Below are 24,516 nucleotides of genomic sequence, written 5' to 3'. Positions count from 1 at the left end.
GACATTTCAAACCTGCCTTAGGATGACGTTGATGACTTCTAAGGATGTGGTGAACAATGCAATTTCTCTTCTTTCCTTTGTACATTCAATTTTTGTAACCATGTGTATCATTTCACTGAAATGGATGGAGCCGAAATTTCTGAATAGGAAATCCCCATAAATACAAAGGGTGTGTTCGAATGCTCCCAACCATCCGATGCACGTTGGAGAGGATCCGAATCCTGGGATTATAGGTTTGTACCGCAAACATATGCCAATACATAAATGGCAAATGACTCAATTTGAGGCTAAAAATTAGGGATGTAAACAGATCGAATCTGGTCAGATAGTGGCAGTATCTTATTTGTATCCGATTATGTTCAGATGGATTCGGATAATATCTTAACGATTTTTGGACAGATTCAGATAATTTTCGGATAATGCTTTTTTTAATACAGATTCTCCTAAATGGATATGAACACAGATCGAATACGAATTTTCGACTATCCGTTGACATCTTTACCGCTTTTATAATGAGGGTTAAAGGTTGAGACTTGAGAGTTCAACAACTACCCTTTCTTCTACTCTTCTCAGTCTTTGATTTTCTTACGTTTTTTTCAAACTTTTGATTTTATCTTGTATTTATTTTAATAGATATGTATTCCATATATCACATTGCATAAAACAATTTATATGAACTAATAACAAATCTACAAAAAGAACCACATTATCCTCACTTATAAATTTATAAAATTAGATAACAAGATCCAATAAGGTAACTTAAAAAGATAGAAGAACACAAATCAGATATTTTATTATCGTCGGATTGCTAAACAAATCAGATAATAATTGATTGGATAGGAAAATTATCATATTCGTATCCAACTAGTTTCAGACGAATTTGGATTCTCCTAAATAGATACGAATACGGATCAAATACAAATTTTCAAATGTCCATTTACATCCCTACTGAAAATGGATAATGATTCATCCTGACCATTCCTTATCGGATTTACCATCTCACTTTTTCGTATGCTAGAATAAAATTTGTGGTGAGAATAAAATATTATACAAAACACAAACGCAACCTGAGTCACCCTCACAAGGCCTAAGATAACACGGAACTGATCGAAGTCCATTTTATACGAAACATGGAAAAAGGTTAGTACTTAGTCACATGAAACACTCGTAGGAGATCGAAGCGTCCCTTTTAAAAGTTCCTTTTCAAATACAATTATGACTTCAAAGTTTAAACCATGCCTGACCAGTGTGCGCTATGAAGAGGACTAACTTATGATGTGAAATGACACTCACCACAAAGCATGTCTTATCTCATAAGACAACACATGCTTCGATCGGATCTATATCATAAGTTTCATGTTCCCCGGCTCTCTAACATGACTTGTGTGCCATAAGGAAGAGGACTAACTTATACGAGAAACCTCTTGCAAGATGCATGTCTAACCTCCAAACACAACACACGTTTGATCAGACAACTGTCATCAATGTCATGCTCACTTGCTCTGAAACTATGTTGATACCAATCTCAGAGAGAGAGGAACGAATATAGACATCAGAGTTGATCCCAAGACCTCTTGGGACCACTGCAACCTAACAAATAGTGTGGTCTTCACCTAACACATTACAAAAATGGCTTTCTAAATATATAACAATGAATCAATTGAAATTGATTTTGTGTATGGTATTGACTCCCAACATTTACCACCAGAGAAAAAAAAGAGTTAGCAAGAGATGACAACAAATAAACAAGAATCCAAGGCTTTTCTTACACTCCAACAATAAAAGAAATCTACACAACAAAGCATGATAACCAAATCCAAAAATCTTAAATTCTCAATAGGGTTCCAAATTAACACAAAAGTCACTCAAACTAAGAAGGTTCAAACACGGAAGCTGGAAAACAACCTCAGTCAATGGAAAATAATCCAATTCAGTCAAATTCTTAATCAAGTTCAGTTAAGTAGTCAGCTTCCTGCCTTGTCTAGAAGTACCTGAAACCAAAGATGGAGAAAAGAAATATTAAAGAGATTGGTAACAGTTACATTTGTATGCAATTATACCAACTGGACAATTACATGAGCTTCTTTCTACCTATCTCAATTATGCAACCCAAAACTTTTGAAATAATTTATGATCTTATATGAAATTCCTTCTCCTTTCAATTATGCAAACCCAAAAAATTTGAAATAATGTACAAGCTTGTATCTATAGATTCAATATAATAGACCACTCAATTCATCTATGTTCACTAGCATTTGAAAGAATTTCATGGTAGTACACTATATTGATAGTACACATAGAAAAAGGCAGTTCAAGACCACATTCAACATTTAAGAAAGGAAATTAATTTTGCAGTTAAAAGTGAGACCAAGCAACTAATAACCAGCAAAAAAAAAAAAGATGATACCACAGGAAAATACTTACTTGTTGCATTTTTAGAATAACATTTGGTTCAAAAAAAAAATTTCATCACAATCATATATGCTTGCACTAGGATAACTAAAATGTAGAGTAAGAAACATCTCATGCACCCGGCACAAGAAACAGAGGGTTCCTACCATACAAACTTCCATTTATAACGTACCAATAATGAATTTGAGGTGCCATATCCTCAAGGATAGCGCTAATGAACACGTTGACTCTGGACCAAAAATATCATTACCCTAATAGGAGGTCATGCAGCACTTGGAAATTTACCACATCAATTGCAAGTCTGGGTTTTTAATATTATACCTTCAAACCTAGCACCATCCTTTAGTCATCCGGAGACAAAGAACGGGCATCGCCTTGTCATCCTCTTCTCGTATTTCCTTCCCTCCATACTGATTTGGATGGTCAATAGAAGTTTCAGATATACCTCACTCCCAAAAGCTAGAATAGAATCTAGAGTAGCAAACTACAATTACTACTACTGCTGTAGCAACTACAACTACCACCACCATAACAACAGTATTGGTAGGAGTAACAACAGCATAATTTGGTAATTGTGCAAAAAAAAAAAATTATATAATTCAACAATCTAATTAATAATCCAGTATATATGATCAAAATATATCTACAAAAATATGTAACATAATTTTATTATTGAAGCACAGTATACATAAATGTATGTATGAATGCATGATAATATTACACAGAAAATCTAAAACAACAAGAATTTAGCAAAGATAAACTAATGGTATGCTTGTCAACACATGAAAAGGCCTAAAATCACTCATACCTGTACAACTTTTCATCTGCATGAATAGAAACTACCCTTCACAAAGAGCATGTTTCCACAGTTGAGACTTTCTGACATGGAACATTAAGCCCATTATACAGCTTGTTGCAAGAAAATGATGAAGGGTTCACTGGGTTATTGATAACTTCATTCTCTTTGTACCCTTTACAACCATCATCTTCTGAGCACCCAGCATCATCAAATCTACTTTCAACCGGCTGGTTTGTATGGATTAACTTGCCAAACAATCGAAATGACTTCGAACCAGATTCTGTTGGTGAGCTACATTTACGATTGCTTGAAAGATCTGCGGCAAAGAAATGCACACTACTTTGACTATGTGGCGATGAGTTGTCAGATTGTGATGTACTGCCAATATTCAATTCGGTTGATACACTAGACTTTTGTGATGTACTGCCAATATTCAATTCAGTGGATACACTAGACTTGGGTGTCATATTCCCATGCAGATGATCAATATACATTTGATGGCTATTGTTAGCTATGAAATTGGAAAAACCTGATACATAATATGAGTCTTGCCTGGCTCCCTGCATGCCCGCAGGAAAAGAGTTATAATTGAACAATGATGAACTCAAGTTCCCCATCACTGAATTAGTTAATTCTGCCATAGGAAAATACAAGCTCTCCTCTCCGTCATTAAGCAAATCATGATTTTGAGGAACTCTAAGTCTCTTTGTGGGAGGGAATGGTGCCTGAAGTGATGATGGGGTTGCAATTAATTCCACTTGCCATGGGCTTACTCTCTCTAAGTCTTGCAAAATTTCAGGCTCATCCCATGTAACCTGAAACAGAGGTAACAACTTTAAGTTACTGAATAACTAAAAGAAGCAAAAACACATACAGAACAAAAGGAGCTACAATTATTCCGTAGTTACCCACAAATCCCCTCCTATCCAATTTCAAATGCATTTTTTAACTGTTTAATATCAGGATTACAACGAAAATACCATGGAAAGACCTACTTCAACATTGCTAAAAAATATACAATTGTACAGCTAAAGGAATACTCTCTTACTCCATCTCCTAAAACTAGGACACGGATTTTATCCTATACCCCTATATCTTGAGGGATAATGGGCAGTCTTTTGAAGGCTGAACCTGTAGCATTATCAGAAAATTTACAACGCCACAAGAGATTTCTAAACCAGACAGTTCAAGTTCGATCAACTCTTTCAATTAACATTTCCCCCCAGAAAAAATTACCTGACCAGGGGATTACCAATCTAAAAAAAATTGCATAAAACATCATTCAATATACAAAATTATAGACTGAAACAGGCCGACCACTACAGATCCAACACATAAATACAAGGAAATTACAGTATATTGGTTTTGAAGCTGGAGAAATATACCTGAAGTATGCGCCAGGGTGAGCCATACCATGGCCCAGAATATTGAACTGCAGCCGAAACAGTACCTTGAAACCATGTCATCCTAGATGAATCCTGAGTCTCAAGAGACATCTTCACCCTCATTCCTGCTGTCGTCATTCCTGTTGTCCAAAACATAGACTCATCCACAATCTCTGCCTTCACCACGAAATCTGGCGAGCCTGCCTTCGGATAGTAAACAATCTCAAAAGGCATACCTGCCCCTGCTAATTCTGCCGCTTCCACCACTGATTCAGGTGAAACCTTTCCCTTTCCAGTCCTGGTAAACCCCTCACTATTTCCGAACTCCTCCACTTTCACACCAACAGAAGCCCCAATATACTGACAGTTCCAACGCATAGAATCAAAACTCCCAGCAAACCTAGCAGTCCTTCTGACACCAACGAAGAGCTCACCCCTCCGATTCTTCATGAAAACTACCGAATCACCGGCTACAAGCTTCTTATGGTTCACGAACTTGCTCCACCCAGTAGTCAGCAAGTGCCTTCTTGGCGTACCTCTGTAAATATGCCTGAACTCCCATACCATTCCATGAACATCTGTTACATCAATATTCTGTACTGGCGGCTCGGCCTTGTAATCAAGAGGCGGAAAAATTGAATCCGCACAAAACCTTGGCACTGAAAATCCACCACCATTGTTGGCATCACTAGGGGTAAGGATCTTCGCAAACGAAACAATCTTATCTTCACTCTCACCATCCGAAACTGTTCGGACCGGCGACATAATGTGGATTCCGGGAGGACAAGATCGATTGAGAGGTTGGAGACGGATCTTAGCGAAAACCTCATCAGTGTCAGGATTCGCAAGGAAGCGAACGGAGAGGATTCGACATAACACACAGGGTTTTGCGCAGGTGAGAGAGGAAAAATCCGGTGGAGACGATGCTTGCTCGGCGTGACCTTGGGGGAAGTAGTAAACCCTAGAATCGACGGTAGGGATTTCAATGGAGTTGCCTGCACAGGCTTTCCAGATACTCGGATCCAGAGTACGAAGCATGTTGGCTATGCCAGACGCCATTGTTTAGGGCTTTGAGAGCTCAAAGATATGAAACAGAGATTGAGAAAGGGGATAAAAAGAGGCTTTAATTATGGGGTTTGGTCTGTTATGAATTTCTGATGCCCCTTCGTTGTTTCGCTCTTTCTGTGTTGGAACTTTATAAGAGCTCACACACATACATAGAGAGAGACAAAGAGCAATTGAAGTGAAAGAGAGAGAGAGCGAAAGAGAGACTAGACAGTGCCGTCTTGGGGTCGGAGAACGGGCACGGAAGCCTTAGCGGAGGTGTTCGAATTGAATTAACCCTCACATATTCTCAAAACTACGACTTTGCCCTTTTTCCACCTCCAAAAATAAACCCTTCGAATCTGACGCTAAGGAGCTAGGGTCATTGACTCCTATCAAATAACAACCATTCGATTGGAATCCGAAATCAACCGAGTAACCTTATATTCGAATCTGACGCTAAGGAGCTAGGGTCTTCGTCTAAATAAGTTTGCTGTCCCGGTGTCGGTAAGTGACGAAACTACCCTTTATTCATTCCGAAATTGTTGGGATTTTGGTTAGCGTTCTAATTAAAAGAAGTTGAAGCCATTACGTAAATTACCTCAAATTTAAATTTGGAAAAAGAAAACCTATGAGAGCGGTCTCACATGAGGACGTGCACATTCTCGTCAGATTGGAATCAATCGCTTAACAGGTCCCACCATGTTTAGAACTGCTCTCATGCAAATCGTACGCGTGTCTCACAGGCATGAGACAGGTCCAAATGGAGATGAAAAGGGGAGGGTTTGGGTACTTTGCCCTAATTTGAGATGTCGAGCTTAGAGAGAAAAACGGGAAAGAGTTAGAAAGAATTCGAAGACAGAGGGAAAATGTTAGAGGAGAGACCAATGAGAAGCTGGCACCGTTACGGATTTATTGCCAAGTTGTCGCAAATTTTAGAAATTAATTATTATTATTTTTTTTTACTGTTAGTTTTAAAAGGGAAATACTAATAACCGTGTCGACTGAAAACACTCTATCTTATCCTTGTTTCACTCTTTTACTGTTGAAGAACCAGAAGGAGACATATATAGCAGGGGAAATGGGTCCGTGTTTGACGGACTTGGGTGTCTTTTTAGAATTCGAATTAAATCTTTGTTTGGGCCCACAGATTTGCGGCCCACCTAACCATCTTCATAGTTTTTGATGGTCGAGGAGTGTACATTTGTTGACTTCCTAACCTAAGGTCAAAATTGAATCGGAGTGAAAACAAGTGTTTTGTCAGTGGATCTACTGTGACGTAGCGTACAATTGTTATCGATGTGGACCCAACCATATGACAGGGAAAGGCATCGAACTACCAAAGAGAAGTCTTCTTAAAATACAGACCGACAAACATGACAAGTATAGTAGTTCTAAGGGTCATGAATCATGATAGTGGCCCTCGCTGGTCAACAAAAACAACAAGTATATATTAAGAAGACAATGGGTCCATGACACGTCAGATAAGTGTCAGTAATAGGGTATTTCGGTAAATATATTTGATATTTAATTCCCATTCAGGTTTTCGTAAAACCCAGTCCATAGTCCATAGTTTGTTTTTAACAGTTCTTTTCAAAATTTGCAATAGGATGGGGGTTGGGCCGGTCTTTTTAAAACCTTAGCTCAACACTAAGTCTCTTGAAAAATCCAATCTTACCCTGTTTTCAGGGTTGGGTCGGGTTGATCTTGATTGGTCTTGATTATAGAGAGAGGGAATGGAGCTGCATGGTTGGGTTGGGTTGGACCGAGAAAAAAATTATCAATTTTACATAATATAACACTGTAATTAAATATATTATATCACTTATTATCTTCATATATAATATATTATATAACAAAATTTGTGTGATGTTTGAAGTTTATAATATATATTATATCAATCTATATTTTATAATATAACTTAAAATATAAGCAAAATTAGGTAACAAGGACTGAAGGGAATGCTCGATTTCCTAACATTAACTTCCTAATTAGAAACTAAGTAATGCTCTGATAATAGAAAAATGAGAGCCTAACTTTTCTTTTTCCCAACTTTGGAAAATAGCATGCAGGCATCACCAAAAAAAAGATGAGAAACTCGAGGACCACCCCACTTTGTGCTAGAAAGGTGTTTAGAGGAAACCTCTTGACTGAAGATAAATAACTAAATAAGTACAGGCTAAAAGGGCATGCCTGACGCAGTCCACGATGTGGGAGGATTTGATAATAATAAACCCGTTTATAAAAGTCCTCTCCAATTCTTTGATTTGGCAGTGCTACTTTCACTGTGCGACATGTGGCACAAAATGATCTAATGGCTAAGAATGGTTTACAGCATTTCATGAAACTCTACCCGTTTTGGCAATTGGATCCTCTCAACCCAAGTAGATGATAAACCTAAAAATGCAGCAAATAGGGGGAAAAAAAACACAAAAAGAAATCGCAGAGCTTCCCTGTTCATCTTCTTCCTTTCTTCCCACCATTGGAGAGTTACAGAGATTACATCAGATCTACTTTCCTTCAACTACATCAAAATAAGGATTAAAAATCCTCTCCAATTCTTTAATTCGGCAATGCTACCTTCACTGTGTGACACGTGGCACGAAATGATCTAATGGCCAAGAATGGTTTGCACCATTTCATGAAACTCTACCCGTTTTGGCAACCAGATCCCCTCAACCCAAGTAGATGGAAAACCCAAAAATGCAGAAAGTAGAAAGAAAAAAAAATGCAAATCGAAATCGCAGAGCTTCCCTATTCATCTTCTTCCTTTCTTCCCACCATTGGAGAGCTACAAAAATTACCCATCTATCTCATAATTATATCACATGTTGAAAGAAAAAAAAATGTGCTAGACGTGTCATGCTAATTTAGTGCCATATGTCTTTTTTTTATTATTAATTTCGATAGTAAATACATTGATTGGGAAACTTTTATTCATCTACTTTGGGGTAAAAGAGATTTTACAATGGGTATGAGATTCTTTGGTTTTTTGAGTTTACAGGAGAAAACTATATTTCCCTATGTAATAACAATAACATAAATGCATAAGATTTTGATGGATTAGAGGAGGAAGACTAGTAAAGAACATTAAAAGGGTAAATATGCATAGGACAATACAATGTTATGGAAGTTAAAGCCCAAGACCATTCAATAACACCCTAAAGCAAACGGTCCCTAGTCTGAGAAGAAAGTTTTTTTTTCAAGGTCCACTATTTGTATGATCCCCACTCAAGAAATTGAATGGAACAAAAATATGGTTGAACAAACAATTCCCGCTCTTTATTTACATGTTCCTGAAAACTTTTAAGGGTGAATGTTCTCTGTGCCGCAGCACAGGCTGCTGCGCTCAGGCACATGAGCCTGCCACTTAGGGGGGCTGGGTGGTCATTGCACCCACTCCCATGTGCCTGGGCGGAGCCTGCATTGCAGCACAGAGAACAGCACCCCAACTTTTGATGTTTTAAGTTTTAAACACATGGCCTCACTTTTTTTTTTTTGATGGAAAGTAGAAAATATATATATTAAACATTATGGGAAGTTACAGAGTTCATATTGTGGGCATTCTTAGCCAAGTTCATCGCTATAGATAGACAAAAAGTGTCTCCTGTAGTCCAATAATGTACATCTTGAGATAATTCCGATATATATAATAGGTCCTTAAAAAGATTCCAAGGCCAGGGGCATTCCACGGTCTCACTTTTTTTTGTTTTTCAAATGAACAGTACAAACGTTTAATGTTTCAACACACGTCTTTTCTATAAAAAAAAAAACACACGTCTTCACCGTTAGTTTCAGTTTACCATGTTTAAAAGGTTTAACGACTTATAGAATTTAAATGATTTAGAAGTGACAGTTCATCGGTTCAAAATTTAATAGAATCGATTATTATTTAATTTCAAAATTTTAAATAAAAATTGAATTAACTATAAATTAATCTATAAATTTTCTTCTTCGTTACTATGTCTACTGAAGTATAACACTTTACTATTTGCCAAATGGTAGTACATGGATTAGTCCATGTGATAGAGGATGATGATATTTTGATAATTTTACTAAACATTGTCGATGTGTATTTTCGTCTTAAAATCTCTTTCATTAAACATACTATTTCATTTTTTAGTATTAATTTTGACATTTAAGAATATTAATATAAACGAGCAACCTCTTCCATTATATCTATGTGAGTCGATCGAAATGAGTCTATGAATGAAGAAGAAACAAGGTTTAGCAGCAAGAGGGGCGAGGCCACAGGCACATGTTAAGGGTTTTGTCTTCATACCCCCCCCCCCATCTTCCAAAGCTGTGTGCCAAACAGAGACTTATTAAAGATTACTGGATCCAATGTAATTAGAGTGTGGGTTTTGGGTTTTGCATTAATTTTTGTCCCCTGCTATACGTGAGACTCACGTATGTGTCTTTTCGTTACCAAAAAAAAAACGTATGTGTCATTCCAATTTTTCAAAAAAGAAAAAATTATTATTATTATTATTTTTTTTTTTTTGAAGGAGCCTGGTATGGCCGTTTGGGCGCTGAGAGCAAGTCTTTGTGTCTTCTTAGTTATTAGTATGCTCTACGCGTCTTTGTTCTGTTCTTTGTTTTGACTTCTGTTATGGTTTTTTTTTATGATAAATTTCTTTTTTATCATTAAAAAAAAAAAAAAAAAACTCACTTTGCTGGTAGTACTGTTACTTCAATTTCAATTAGTTGTGTTTCTACCCGTATGAGACTCCCGACTGCTGATGGCTGATGTGCCTCAGGCTGAGGGATCTAGTGAGGTTGAGGAGGCGGTGCATAAGACATCTTATGCCAATGCGGTGGGAGGGGCTTCTTGGCCTACGATTGACTCTCTTCCAGAGCCAATCCAGGTGGAAAATATTACCCGTGTTGTCATTCCCCAGAAAGATTATGAAAGTATTTGTCAGAATTTCAGGTTCACGTTGATTGGTCGCTTAAACTTTCGCCTAAACTCGCTTGACAATCTCAGGAAGGAAGCGAGAGAGAAATGGAATTTGAAGCAGCAAGTGATTATGCAGCCGTTAGGAAAACGTTGCTTTCCAGTTTGCATCGGAAGGAGACATGGCAGAGGTATGGAGGCGGAGCCCTGTGAAGTTCGAAGATCAAATTATCAGGTTCCAGAGCTGGAAACCGGACTTTAGCATCCATGAGAAGCCGATTTTGACAAATCTTGTGTGGATTCGCTTTCTGGACCTCCCGTTGGAGTACTGGCATGTAAATGTTTTACTTTCCATGGCAAAAGCAGTTGGACGACTAGTGGCTCTTGATTGTCGGACTAGACAAGGACTACTTGGGCACTTTGCTCGTGTTTTAGTCGAAGTGGATGCATCAGAGAAGTTTGTTCGCAGAGAAGAGTTTCAGGTGGAACGTAAGGAGTCAGGAACTAATAAAGAATTCTTTTTTACACAGCGAGTTGTGTATAAAGATGCATGGGATGTCTCGTTGTGGTTTCTGCAAACGTGTTGGGCATCAAATTTTAGTCTGTCGCCTAAAGGAGGAGGACGTCCGTCAAAAGGCTAAGGACTAGGCAGTGCAGATCCCTGGTGCAACCTATATCGAACAAGATGGAGTTAACTAAGTGGCTAACCAGTCAGGAGTCTCAGGACAAATGAACTCAGTGGTTCGAAGAGATAAGGATACTCTGAGTCAAGGCAAAAACTTGATTTCCAATTCAAATTCAAAATCGAAGTCGTTGGCTAGGCACCAGGTGGCAAACCATATCTAGTCAATTTAGGAAACTATGGGAGAGAATCTCGGAGAAGTTAACTTGATTGAAGCGATTTCAAGGGGATCTTATCCCACGTCCATTCTCACAAGAAACAATAGTGGAATGAGGTACCGGAGTGTCTTGGCCGGTGACCCACAACGCCCCCATCGTCTGTTACTGATCATGGCAATGGGTCCCATAGTGGAGGTTTGCGATCGTGGGCTGGTCTTTTTCATGGAGGGAAGGTGAGAGAGGATGTAGGAGACATCCCTTATATTGAACCTTTTGTTGTTAATGGAAAGCAAGTAGCACAGTGTTTGGCTGAGGAATTGGTGGATGAGAAGGATAGATGGGAGGCAGCCTTGATTGGATATGTTTTTGGGCCCAAACCTTCGTTCACTGCAATGCAACAATTTGTGAGAGATAAGTGGAGTCAAGTTGGCAGTGTGAAGGTTTTTGGATTGGAAAGTGGGATGTTTGTTTTTTAATTTCCAGGGATGTGATCTGAGTAGACAGATCCTGGATGAGGGACCATGGACACTGGGTTCTCGTCCCTTGATCCTTCTCCCATGGAGTCCAGATGTTTCTCTTTCGAGGAAGGTGGAAACTGAACTACCACTTTGGGTGAGGTTGTATGGACTCAACCTCCATTATTGGGGTGATCGAGCATTGGGTCGCATTGCTAGTGTCCTTGGACACCCGATATGTGCTGATAGGAGAACTGAACGTCGAGAGCGCCTTTCATTTGCGCAGGTATGCATCTCAATCAAGGCTGCCGATGGGCTTCCTACCACAATTTATATTGCTCAGGAGGATGGGACACTGGTAGAGCAATCAGTTCACTACGATTGGATTCCTCCATTATGTAGTGCTTGTAAAGTTTACGGACATGTTGCCAAGAACTGTCCGGTTGCTACTGTTGAGAAGGTTCAAGAGGGTAGCAATCAGATGCATGAGGCCATGCAGGTTGAGGATGCATGGCAAAGGCCGAAGAATCGTCGTGCGAGAGGGAAGCGTCATACGCCGGAGTTGTCTTCTAAGGTTGCAGAGAATGGTTCACCGACGACTGGCACTAGTCAGGTGGTTACAACGGTTACTAATTCAAAGAATGGAGTGGTTCCAAGTGTCACTACAGGGAATTTAAAAGCTATTGCGGTTCAAGGAGGGAAGAGCAGTGTGCCATTTGTTGTGGCTGAGATGGCAGTAGAGCTTCCACGCGGTGAGCAACGAGATGGTTTTCCAACTAATAAGGTTAGTGCAAAGCCACCTATGAGCATTTCAACCTCGGTGGAGCCTGTTGTGTTGTCGAAGCCTGCGTGTGCGACTCAAAGCGTGAAAACTACCAAAATGGATGTTGAAGTATCAACAGTCACACCTTCAAGGGCAGTTGCAACTGTTGGCCAAAGTGTGCAATCTAATTCAGTGGTTATTAGAGATGTGGATTGTGGCATTACTAATGATAATGGGGTTAAAAAACCTTCCAAGGAGACGAAGCTTATTAGTGGTAAAGGTAAGGGGGTTAATTATATTAAATCAATGGAAAGGAGAGATGAGTAAGAGCATATAGTGTCCAACATTCCTGAAGTGGCAGTGGCAATTTTCTTGAACCCTGCTGCATCAGTCTCAGGCTGTATTATTAATGAGAAGAATGCTGAGATACCCAAAGTTGTGAATCGGTTTGCTCTATTGCAGGACAGTGATACTGCTGGATTAGGTGATGGAGGAGAAGAGGTTTCTGATGTGCCTCATGTACGTGAGTGTAGTCCAGGCCGGGGTAACCCAGTGCTTAACCCTGTTCCCCCTCCTCAGTAATGATGAATATTGCTGCATGGAATACTAGGGGTTTGAATGACCCTGGTAAAAGGAGGGCAGTGTTTGATTGGGAAATTAAGAATCAACTTGTTGTGTTTGCTATTAGGGCAGGGTTGTTGAAAGCAAGAGCTTTGCATTTACAGCAGGTGCAGGTGCGTTCTGATTCGCAGGTGGTGGTGCAAATGATTGTGGGTGGTTTTTAACCCCATTGGGAAGTGCTGTGGTTGCTTGAAGAAATACGTGAATTGCGTGATGGGTCTCGCAGTTGTAGCTTCATCCATCATGTTAGGGAGATTAATACTTGTGCTGATTTTTTGGCTGGGTTCGTGCGACATGTTCATGAATTTGATCTTAGTATTAATTGTCTGCCGGAGGCGCTTTCCAATGTAATAAGGAATGATGCTTCTGGTATGACATACTACAGGCTGTAAGCTCTATATTCTACCTATATAAAAGCTCCTTTTAACCAAAAAAAAAAAAAAAATAGTGGAATGAGGGAGAAAATTGTGGGATGTGAATCATCTCAAGATAAACTCTTAGAGGAGGTGGAGGCGAACTTAGAGCAAGACGGGTTGGACCAAGAAGTTGGGTGGGATTTGGGGTCTGACCGGGAAGGGTCAAACAAAATGGTTCTTTCACCAACTTCTGTCACAAGCTACGATAATGGTAGCACTGCAGTTGTGGTTCACGCTACGAATAAGCAAGGTGATGAAGCAGGGGGTGAAGCTCCTTTCACAAAAGTGTCGCGACGCCGACAAGTTCGGGATCAGAATGTGGAGCAGGCGATTATCCTTGGATCACACCGTCGACGACGTCAGACTGAAGTTGGATTGGTCGTGGAAACCATAAAAAATTCTCATAGAAAGGTTGAAAATGAGTTAGGAGTGGGGTTGCAAAAAATTTCATCTCCCTTTTCACCAAAGGGGGAGGCTCTTTTGGCCCGTGTGGCACTTGATCGGCCTGGTGTATATGTTGAGATCCCCCGACGATTGAATAGGGTAAAACCCCCTCGGTGCGGCTCACAGATCCCCCGTAGTCTTATTTTATTATTTCCCTTGGTTGAGCGAGTGGCTTGTTGCCCTCGCCAATATGGTTTTTAGGACTAAAGCCTCTTTCTAGGCTTTAGCTTTCTTTGCTTTTGTCTGTCTTTAGGTTTGTTTGCCCCCTTTTCATTCTTCAATAAATTTATTTCCATTAAAAAAAAAAAGAAAAACTCTGACTTTGTTAAAGTTGGACACATGATTTCTTAAGACTAATTACAAAGTCTGATCCCACCTGCGATATCAAGTATCAAGTTTTAATATTTAAATCTTGGGAGAAAGAACGCTAATCGGTGATGTGCCTCAGTACGTATTTGTGTTCGGACATAGCTACGTGCGAAATGATAGATGCACTTTTTAGAAAGACGTAAGAGACCAGGGGTGTATCAATGCATATGAGTTTATTTTGATTGAATGATACTTTGAAATTTGACATGTGACTAATCCTGAATATTTACTCTATACCCAATGATCAGGATTGTTGCTCATTATTCCACATGGTACAGTTAGATCGTGCCCACTTTGGTAAATTTATCACCAATGAAAGTGAGCTTTCCGTTAAATAAATTTAAGGGAAACCCTCATACATATAGGCCATACAATTGATAAACCACCAATGTGATGTGTAGTTTCTTTTAAGAGATTGTCTAATCTATCCAATTATTAGAGTAGCTAGCTAGTTGGTTTTTTTTTTTGGTGAAGAGAGTAGTTGGCTAGTTGAATGAGCAATCCATGTGACAAACAAATCCCTTCTCCTACATGTTGGTTGGATTTTGGTTTTTTAGTAACCCAATATTGTTAAAGACAAAGGGAAATGTTTAAATAAAAAGTAATCAGACAAAGAGATTTAAAATAAAAGTTTCTGATTATATATAATGAATTCAATATATATATTAAAAGCAATTCTACCTAAGATGGATCGACCATGTTTGTCCTCAAGTACTAGGTTAGAGGTTATGACAAAAACCTTTTTATTACTAAATTTTTGTTCTTCAATTTAACAAAATTTTGATTTGTTTAATTTGGGTTATTACGATATACAAAGGGGGAAAAAATAAGAATATTCTAGAAATTAAATAACCCATTATAATGTGCTCCTTATTTATTAAAAAACAGATAATGTGCTCTTTTTTCTATACACAATTAATTTTCTGTTTTGAATTACACATCCATAATGGAGGGGAAAATTCTTTAAAAAAAAAAGTCATATTTCTCTCTCTTTTTTTTTTTATTGACAATAAAATTGAAAGACATATTAAAATAAAAAATGAAGACTGACCAACATAAATGGGAGTAGAGTTATACTATAAGTACCCAAAATCCTTTACAACAGGCTTTTAATTGATGCCACGTGATAATTTAATATTTGTTAAATTGTTAACCATGTTGTCCATATAAGCACTTAACTATATTTTACATTTTAGATCAATCTGACGTCTGCAAATATCAAGTAGGGATTTAAAAAAATTTGTAAAGCATAAGGGAGTGAATTCAATAAGAACATTTGAGAAAAAATATAGAGAAAACTCAAATTTAACCATCTCCTACTTATTCAATGGTTAGGCTCCCATCATCATAGCCTTTGGCCAAAAAATTGTATGACTTTGTAGAAAGAATTTGGGTTAGATCATGGTAAAAACATTATTTCAAATCAAATAATTACTTGTTGGTTTAAGAGTAAAAGAATGTTCCTGCACCTAGACACATGAGTCCAAGAAAATACGTACTGCCATGTTTCCTATAAAATAAAAAATCGCATCTACTTGCTCTTGATACATAAATGAGAAAATATTCATTTGGTTTCCGAAATTAATATATGAGTAGGGGAGATTGGACCAGCTTCGTCCTCCTTCCTTCTTAACTGAAAATTGAGAAAAATAATGTGGAGGCTGACCTTGACCATTATTAATTTTAGTGCGTACCTTGGGAGTCACAATGACTGAAATTGTAAATGTCAGTAAATGGGATTCATGAACAGAATAGTATTCTTCTACCCAAAAAAAAAAAAAACATAAAAACGGATTTGTATCCCTTTATAATTTTAGAAGTAAAGCTTCAAATAGGTTTGTTCCATTTCAAACTCCATGTCCTAACTCCGAATAACTCAGGTAAGGCCTCTCTGCACATGAGATGTTTCTCTTAAACTGATGCAGGTTGGATTAGGTCCAGCCGCCAGGGGATTTGTTGGAATCGGATCCTCTCCAGCACGCTAGTGCGCCCGGCATATATCGAATGGTTGAGTGGATGGCACGCACCCCAAGGATTAAATGGTTTTTAATTTTTTTTAAATCTCGTTTTACTCCTTCATTAAATAACTTTTAAAAATAAAATAAAAATAAAAATCTGATAACACAGGATTTCAATGGATCTTATAGCCATTGAACCATGTGAGGCTTACTAAAGTTTTCCCCATTGTGGGAACTTGCCCCGATAAGAAAAAAATAGATCAAGGCAGACTTTATAATTGGTATCACCCTTCATTTTTTCCCATGGTTTGAGGAATCAATATTGGATCAATCGATTCGTATTGGTATTGATGGATAGTGATCCCGATTCATGGCCAATCTTATATAGGTGGATCAATACGAACAATGGTAAAAATACATAATAAAAATAAATAAAAAACCTTACCTAAGTGATGGAATAGGGTTATTTTGCCTCAAGCTTCCCTCTCAAAATAACTGTTTTTTTTTTTTTTTTTTTTTTTGGATAATAAAAATAACTGTTTTTGGATTTGTACACATTTAAAGGATCCAGATAGATGTAATTATTGAATCACAACTTGCCATGTGCAATCAATATATCATAGGAGGTGTTCATGTGATGGAAGACCACATCTCATAAATATGTATCATCAAGGCTCGGTCAAAATCAGACCATATTAGCTGATACGTATTAGGATTGGTGGACCACTCAATCCAACCAACCTAGGCTACCAAAGTTTGAACATATGTGTGGGTTTAGTCCTACATCGGGTGTGTGAGTATGGTGTGTGTTGTGTATATTCGTCATTCTATGGTTCTAAAAGTTGGTTAACCTTTTGGGATTGGTGTGTGGTTTGTGTGATTACACTTTCATCAAAAAAAAAGAAGGGGTGTGTGGGTTTAGTCCCACATCGGGTGTGTGTTGTGTATATTCGCCATTCCACAGTCCTAAAAGTTGTTTAACCTTTTGGGATTGGTGTGTGGTTTGTGTGATTACATTTTCATAAAAATAAAAAAAAAATTTGAACACATAAATAAGGGTGATGTAGAGGGCTATGAACAAAGTGGTATATTAACAACATTAATACTATTTGGATGGATTGTTTGGATGGATTGCTAGGATGTTGTAGACTGTCTAACACACACAACAAGATTGGCCATAAAAGTATTTAATCTCTTATTAGATAGGAAAAATTACATGATTAGTTACTTTTGGGTTTTCATTTACAACACTGTTCACCCTATGTTTGAGTTAACAAAAATAGACAAAAACAAGTTTAGTTTTACAAAACTAGACAAAACAGTGACTCTCCTTCCTTCCTCGGCAGTTCCCCTCTAAAAAAATCTCTTTTTTGTTCCTCTGTTACTTGGGGTAGCAGAGAATGGCGGTAGCTGGGACAAGGGTAGGGTTGCACGGAATGGAGGATGCCTAGGCGAGAAGGCAATGACAGGGATAAAAATGCCTAGAAAGATAAGTGTGGGAGGGAGAGACACTATTTTGTCCAGTTTTGTAAACCTTAACTTGTTTTTATCTATTTTTGTTAACTCAAACATAGGGTGGACAGTTTTGTAAATGAAAACCCAAAAGTAGCTAATCATGTAATTTTCCCTATTAGATATTTCTATGTTGATGAAAACTTTTGGCTTGATCAAAAGTTTGTAAAAGGGTTTTGATAGTGTAAAAGCTTGTATTTAGGTTATCTCTCTAGTTTGTTTTTTTTTTTTCATAAAAAATAGGAAAAGGAATGCTAGCCGGTGCAGCAAAATGGCGTGTACCTACGCCTAGACACAGTCGTGCATTAAATGACTAGTGGGCCCCTAGTCTTTTCCGTCTTTCCAGGGTGTTCGTCGATCATTTCGTGCACGATTGTGCTTGGGCGCAGGTGCAGTTACATGCCACACTACGATATCGACTAGGGTTTTTTCTCTCAAAAAAAACAAATCAGTTCATGAACATGGTACAACTAGAACCCCTTCTATCAAAAACAAACAAAAAGGGGAAGCAGTTTTCTATCTGGGAGTGTGGCCTATGCCAACACTCATGGACAAAGTTTTATTTTCGGGACAAAAAAACCAAGAATAAAGAATTAACGTCAATGAAGTTGTTTAAGAGTTTCACTCAAGTGTTAGAAGCAAAGTAATCATTAATATTAAGTTAGAAGACTTTCCAACTTCTTAACCATGCAATATTAAACACTATCGCACAGAAAATTGCATGATAGTTATGGAAGACCGTGGTTGTTGGGACTCAAGATAGTCATTCTCAGACATGCATGAAAGATGGTCTCAAAAGATCGCACGATAGACACAAAAGACCGTAATTGTAGGGACCTAGTCACTCTCAGACATACATGGAAGATGATCACAAAAGACCATGGCATCGTCCATCTGTGAAGATTAAATCTCGTAACACTTGGACGTTCACGAAAGATCACACGGTTCGAGAAAGATGACGATTTTCAACCCTACTCCCTGCAGCCTGACAAACCGGCTAACTTACCCGATTAATAATTTATAGTAATCACCAGCGTTTAACCTGATTATTAGGTAAATTGGATTTGGCCATAGGCATTAGGCACTGGGCTGGTTGGTTATTGGATGGGAGGCACTTTCAAAGACTAGGCCACTGTGTAAAGTTTTAGTTTTCAATTCCATCGTACGGCTTTAGAACTTATATTCCTTGTATTGTCAAGGCTCGAACCTTTCGCCAAAATTGAATTTCCAGAACCATTCTCTTATGTGAGAGAGTATTTACAATACTCAAAAAGTCGAGCACGAATGCAACTCCCAAACTAATAGATATTTGAGCCATCGAGGAAACCGCTTGTTTGATATAGACTGACGTTTTGGGTTGGTGCCTTCAACATTTTAATGAATCTGAGCCTCGCTTTGGAAGGTCACGGTCATAAGCTTATAGCTGCTTGCTCTATTGTAACAATGTATGAGTTAGTTTGGAGCTTTGTTAAGAACCTTGGGTTCCTTAACCTAAAACCCAATAACCCATTGCTTGGAGATTACTGATCTTAAGGACCGAGAATATCTACTGTGTCCATTGTTTTTCTTTGCCTTTTGACTCTCCAATTTTTATTTTCATTGCAAGTAATAGGGCCTCAGATAGGGCCAATGTTATGAGGGGTTTTTCTTTGTTTACTTATCTTAGTAAGCATGCTTGTGATCTAAGGCGGAAAGAGCTTGACTGTCCAATCATATGATTATCACAGCTTTTATTCTGATGCGACAATGTCGTGGAGGTCTAGAAGCTATTGTCGAGGAATGCAATAATGGGAGCAGAAGAAAGAATTTGAAAGAAGAAAAATGAGGAACAACTAACCCCGCTGCAAGCATCAAAAGGCAACAGAATAATGAACAAAAGCTTACCACAGAATCCCCAATTCTTTAACTGTGATATTCCCCTTGTCTCAATATCTGTTGCTGTGTTATGGAGGCTAACCGTCTATGGAAGGGCTCCCATCAGTTAACCGAAGCTAACCTTGTGGGCATTTCTCAACTTGGATCTTATTATGCTTTTCCTTCTTATGCATATGCTGTAAGACTGTTGTCGCTCACCCTGCTTTATTTATGGTTTAGTGTGTTGAGAATACATCTCTACTGAATGCTGGTTCTCAAAGGTTAAACGGAGAAGTACCTATATCTTATCCAATGAAAGCCTTCCTACAACAAACCCAAACCAAACCACACCCCCCCCCCCCCCACCCCCGAAAGAAAAAAGGAAGAGAACACTATTATCAAGCTAATCAAGAGTTCCCTTGATTCAGATAGTTTTGAATCTGCATTCCAACAAACAAATGACGTGACCAATACCATAACAATAATACAAAAAAATAAATAAATAAATAAGGGCAAATCCTACCAAGATATTAAAAAAAAATCATAAATAAACATGCATATGACTCATTAATTTTATTTACCAAGATGATAATGATTCAGTGTGAAGTGGGAGCAGAGTACACAATGTTCTTCAAATGTCATGCATGACACAACCCTCCCACATAAGGGTCACAACTACAGCAGAACCATTTGGAGCAACATGGTAACAACAATATCCAAAAGCGGCAGTTCAATATTTCAGACACTAAACTTTAATAGTAGAAATACTAATGTAACTCATTAGAGCACACCAACACTTACTCCAAGGACAACACACCAACACTATCTAGTAGAACGGAAAACATATACGATGAAGATGGCAAACAAGCTAATAGAAAGGGGGGGATTCCGGTCTCTCAAATCATTCCTCCTCTGACTCGGATTCTGCGCTCTGGAGCCACTCGATGAAAGGCTTCACATTCTTCCAGATTTGTGACTTCGTACTGCCTCCGGCCAAGCCTTCCTGATACCACTGCACTATAGTTTCTTCCTCCAGAACATCGCTGTCATATAGTGCCTTGAGAGCCAAGGCCACCTCCTTCACAACTTCAGGGCTAGACTTTCGACAGAAATCCTCAATTGCACCCAGCAGAAACATTTGTGATCCTTCACCTGTGGCAGCAGCAAGGTAAATCTTCTTCTTGGCCACCTCTTTGCCAAATCCCTTCCCAACTCCTTCAAACAGGGCCTCAAACAGAGCATTCATGACCTCTTGGGGCGTGCCAGACAGGGATCCTAATATGGACTGCAGCTGGCTCACAGTGCATCCTTTCTTCAGACTCACTCTGATCTCCTCAACAAGCGTCTCTTGGGTACTCCCAACAGTTGTCCCATTCTCATTTCCTTTGTGCCCAGCTTTTGCTTCTGATTCTGGCGTGCCATTCTTACTAGCAACTTCTGTTTTTTTTGCTATTGGGTTCTCCTCAGTTGTTGAGAGCATAACCATCTCAGCTGTCACTGAACTCAATTGCTCTTGGATACGCTGACGAGCCGCCTCAAGAGAAGTGTCAGTCTGCCACTGCACATCGTCCTCATCATCCTCATCATTGGAAGCTCCATTCTCATCAGGTTGGCTGCGAGTCGGTGAAGATCGATCCTCATCAGATGTACTGGTCTTCTTCTTGATTGAGACTCCCTTGGAAGCTACATCTTTCGGGGCTACCTTCTTCTTCACATCTTTCTTAAGTTTCTTCTGCTCCTCATCTGCAGCTTCACCCTCCTTGAGGCGCTCCTTCTCTGCCCTCCTCATTGCTTTCTTATCCTTGGATCCTTTCTTTGATTCAGGGGGATTCTTAAGTATGAAGGTTGTTAGTTTATCCCTCATGTCAACATCAGAGAGATAACCACAGGCAGCACATTTGAGGGTGATCATCTGAGTCTTGGTAATAACTATCTCTGTCTCAGGGTTCCCACACCCATAGCACTGAACATATTTCTTGATGAAGTTCTCAAGAAGCCCAGCAAGTTTTGGAGTATCATGGGCCCCATTCACCAGGGAAACACCGGTTTTCTCATCAAATTTGGATTGTGCTCCTAGCTCGCAACCAAAGTACTTTGTTGTGTAAGAAGCAGGTCTTGCCAAAGCCTTGGCAATATCTACCATGTTGACGATATTGGTCTTGATGCCATTTCCCCGACCTTCAATCTTGGTTATCATTCTTGGCATCTTATACCTGTAGAATGCATCATCACTGTTTGAAGCACCAATGTTTTGCAGCGCCATCTTTGTTTCTCAGAACACAAATGCTACTATTAGAGAGAACAGAAGTTTGAGTTGAATATGATTGGAACTGCAGCAATTTTGTTTTTCAGCAGATCACTTCCTTCTTCAATACTCAATTGGTCGCTAGCCAATGGGGAAGGCTGCATCCAATTGCAACCCTGACAATGAGTTAAATCCCGAAAAGGCCCGATATGCATGCAGTGTCTGATCTTTTTTCTTGACGTAGGACAGTACTCTCCAAGAAGCCCGACCGATCCCAAATAGAGAGAGGCCCGTTCAGACATAAAAGAAGCTTCAAACTTGACACCCTCCACTTTGGCGATTGCAAATATAACAGAGCAAACTGCCAAGTTCACCCAAAAAAAATTTCAGAACCCAACACAGTAAAACAAAAACTATTGATAAGCACTCACCTAATACCACATGCCAATATCCTGGTTCAAAAACAAAAAGATTACAAATATTTAAAAAAAAAAAGTAAATACAGTCCGCCTCAATTGTATGTTCCAGGACTCGAGCAAAAACATGTAACAACACATTACAGCTTCTGCCAAAGTGCCTAACACTATGGTTGCTTTTAAGATCTCCCAACTAAAAATTCTGACAAAATAGCAGAGACATATCTAGTCACCATTAGGTATGTGGAAAATAATTCGAAGGTTGATAAGTTAAAGAAAAACCTAACCAGCTAACTGTCAACAACAAAGCCATCAAATCAACCAATCCAAATGCCAGATAAGAAAAACGTTGCAGATTCCATCTCTTTCGTACTCTAAAATAAACTCCACCCATACTACCCAAAAGTAGACAAGATGCACAAAATTTATGCTGGGGCAAAATTTTTTCCCTGTTTTTATGGCAGGAGGGGAAAAACAAACATTGCAGCATTTATTTAAGCTGAGGGAAATTAGCATCCAATAGAAATGTGTTGTATCATGCCCGGTATGAGAACAATCATTATTTGATCAGGCCCCATCAAAACAACAGGTCACCTACCTAACATAAAAGGTTGTCACAAACAGGGGCCAGGACCAAACAAAAGTATTGAAGAAAAACATCACCAACTGTCCAAATTTATAATTGCTTGAAGCATTTAGTTCAATATCATCAGGCCACCCAGTGCAGAAAGGAAACTCAAAAAAACAAATTCATGCCTAGAAAGTACTAAGAAAAAAGCTCATGAATCTCAACTAATCATAAAAAGCCATCAGCTTGCCGTACCTCGAGTTGAGAAAAAAGTAGTTTAAAAATAATATCCAAACCTTCCTATTTGCAGTAGCATGTTTCAAATCTACTGTAAAGGATTGATAATAAATAACAACACCCGTACCATCCAAAAAAAAATACCAGATCTATAAGTCAGCAAAACATCGCACGTCCACAACATTAAGGAATCCATTAGTATTCATAACAAAGCTAGAACAGGCATTCTTAATTTTATTTCCATAAATTCAACTCATAACAAACTCAAACATCCAGAAAATATAGATCGGCTTACATTGAGATCCGTCCAATCAAAATCATAGATATCAAAACTAATCTTTTAATATATTCCAAAATCGTTTAAACATAAGAATTCAATTAATCTGTGAAAAAATAAAATACATTAAAATATGAAAAGTCGCCAATTAAAAAAAAAATTATCAGATCTGATGTTCCATAAAAGAAACAATCAACAAATAATAATATCAAAGCTTCTTTCAGATTAAAACAAACATCCGCTATTGAAAGTTCATGAATTCAACAAACCAAAAAATACAAGCTCCGATCAGGTTAAAATAATAAAAATTGGAACAAAAAGATAAAGGAGATTCAAACAAACGAAAATTTGTAGTAATACCGATTGATTAAGTAGATCGAGAAGTTTAATGTAAAGCAAAACATGAGTCCATCAAAAACAGATCGATTACAGACAGCTTAGGCATATTGACATACCAAGAGGAAGAAGCTAGGACAAGTTACCTTTATTCAAGTCACGATTCAAAACACGAGAAACCCTAAACTCTACTCTGCCTCGTGGAAGAGAATGGAAGGGGAGGAGAGCTTTATATAATCGAATACAAGAGGCGAGAACCCGAGGAAACCCTATTCGTGAAGGATTAGGGCACCCTCTCTGGTAATATGTTACTCCCGGGCCCCGGCTCCTTTTCTATTTAAAGTTCCCCCTTTACTTTCCTTAAAATTACTTTTTATACCATACTGTTAAATGACTGTAATACCCTTTTAGTTATTCTTTGAATGGTTTTTCTAAATAGCAGTTCTTTTAGAATGGGGGAGCTGCCATTAGCTGCGCGACTTGTCGGAGAAGGGTAGGAGAGTACCTAGAAAATATGCAATTACTAAATTAGCCTTCTCGGCATTAAGGAATTACAAAGAATCGGTATTTCATTTTCTTCATAAAATATATTTAAGGATGTCAATATAGAATCAAAATCAAAATCAAAATCAAAATCGAGTATCTAAAGTCAATTAGGATCGAATAAA

The 24,516-nt window shown here is 38.4% G+C and overlaps 2 protein-coding genes across 5 annotated transcripts; both read right to left on the bottom strand.

Moving 5' to 3' along the window:
• Nucleotides 1-1,843: 1,843 nt before the first annotated feature.
• Nucleotides 1,844-5,821, bottom strand: LOC122661449 (auxin response factor 17-like). Of its 3 annotated transcripts, none has more exons than XM_043856835.1 (4): nt 4,597-5,821; nt 3,632-4,026; nt 3,221-3,586; nt 1,844-1,991 (listed from the first exon to the last, which is right to left on the bottom strand). In XM_043856835.1, the coding sequence occupies exons 1-3, from the start codon at nt 5,653-5,655 to the stop codon at nt 3,259-3,261; spliced, it is 1,782 nt and encodes a 593-aa protein (XP_043712770.1). In that variant the 5' UTR covers nt 5,656-5,821; the 3' UTR covers nt 1,844-1,991; nt 3,221-3,258. The 3 variants fall into 3 exon arrangements, with proteins under 3 accessions (XP_043712770.1, XP_043712769.1, XP_043712768.1); XM_043856834.1 differs by having other exon boundaries at nt 3,221-3,625; nt 3,671-4,026; XM_043856833.1 differs by having other exon boundaries at nt 3,221-4,026.
• LOC122661451 (eukaryotic translation initiation factor 5-like) lies at nt 5,519-24,132 on the bottom strand. 2 transcript variants are annotated; one of them, XM_043856837.1, is made up of 4 exons: nt 23,995-24,132; nt 20,664-22,375; nt 7,025-7,028; nt 5,519-5,532 (listed from the first exon to the last, which is right to left on the bottom strand). In XM_043856837.1, the coding sequence occupies exon 2, from the start codon at nt 22,030-22,032 to the stop codon at nt 20,671-20,673; it is 1,362 nt and encodes a 453-aa protein (XP_043712772.1). In that variant the 5' UTR covers nt 22,033-22,375; nt 23,995-24,132; the 3' UTR covers nt 5,519-5,532; nt 7,025-7,028; nt 20,664-20,670. The 2 variants fall into 2 exon arrangements, with proteins under 2 accessions (XP_043712772.1, XP_043712771.1); XM_043856836.1 differs by lacking the exons at nt 5,519-5,532; nt 7,025-7,028 and having other exon boundaries at nt 20,628-22,375.
• Nucleotides 24,133-24,516: the final 384 nt, after the last annotated feature.

The sequence above is a fragment of the Telopea speciosissima genome, chromosome 5, assembly GCF_018873765.1.
Source record: "Telopea speciosissima isolate NSW1024214 ecotype Mountain lineage chromosome 5, Tspe_v1, whole genome shotgun sequence".
NCBI classification, from domain to species: domain Eukaryota; kingdom Viridiplantae; phylum Streptophyta; class Magnoliopsida; order Proteales; family Proteaceae; genus Telopea; species Telopea speciosissima.
This window is presented reverse-complemented; position numbering and strand designations above follow the sequence as displayed.

Coding starts and splice junctions, on each gene's coding strand:
- LOC122661451 (XM_043856837.1), bottom strand. CDS start 22,032: ATGGCGCTGCAAAACATTGGTGCTTCAAACAGTGATGATGCATTCTAC.
- LOC122661449 (XM_043856833.1), bottom strand. CDS start 5,655: ATGGCGTCTGGCATAGCCAACATGCTTCGTACTCTGGATCCGAGTATC. Junction 4,027..4,596: donor CACCCTGGCGCATACTTCAG/GTATATTTCTCC, acceptor CCTCTGTTTCAG/GTTACATGGGATGAGCCTGA.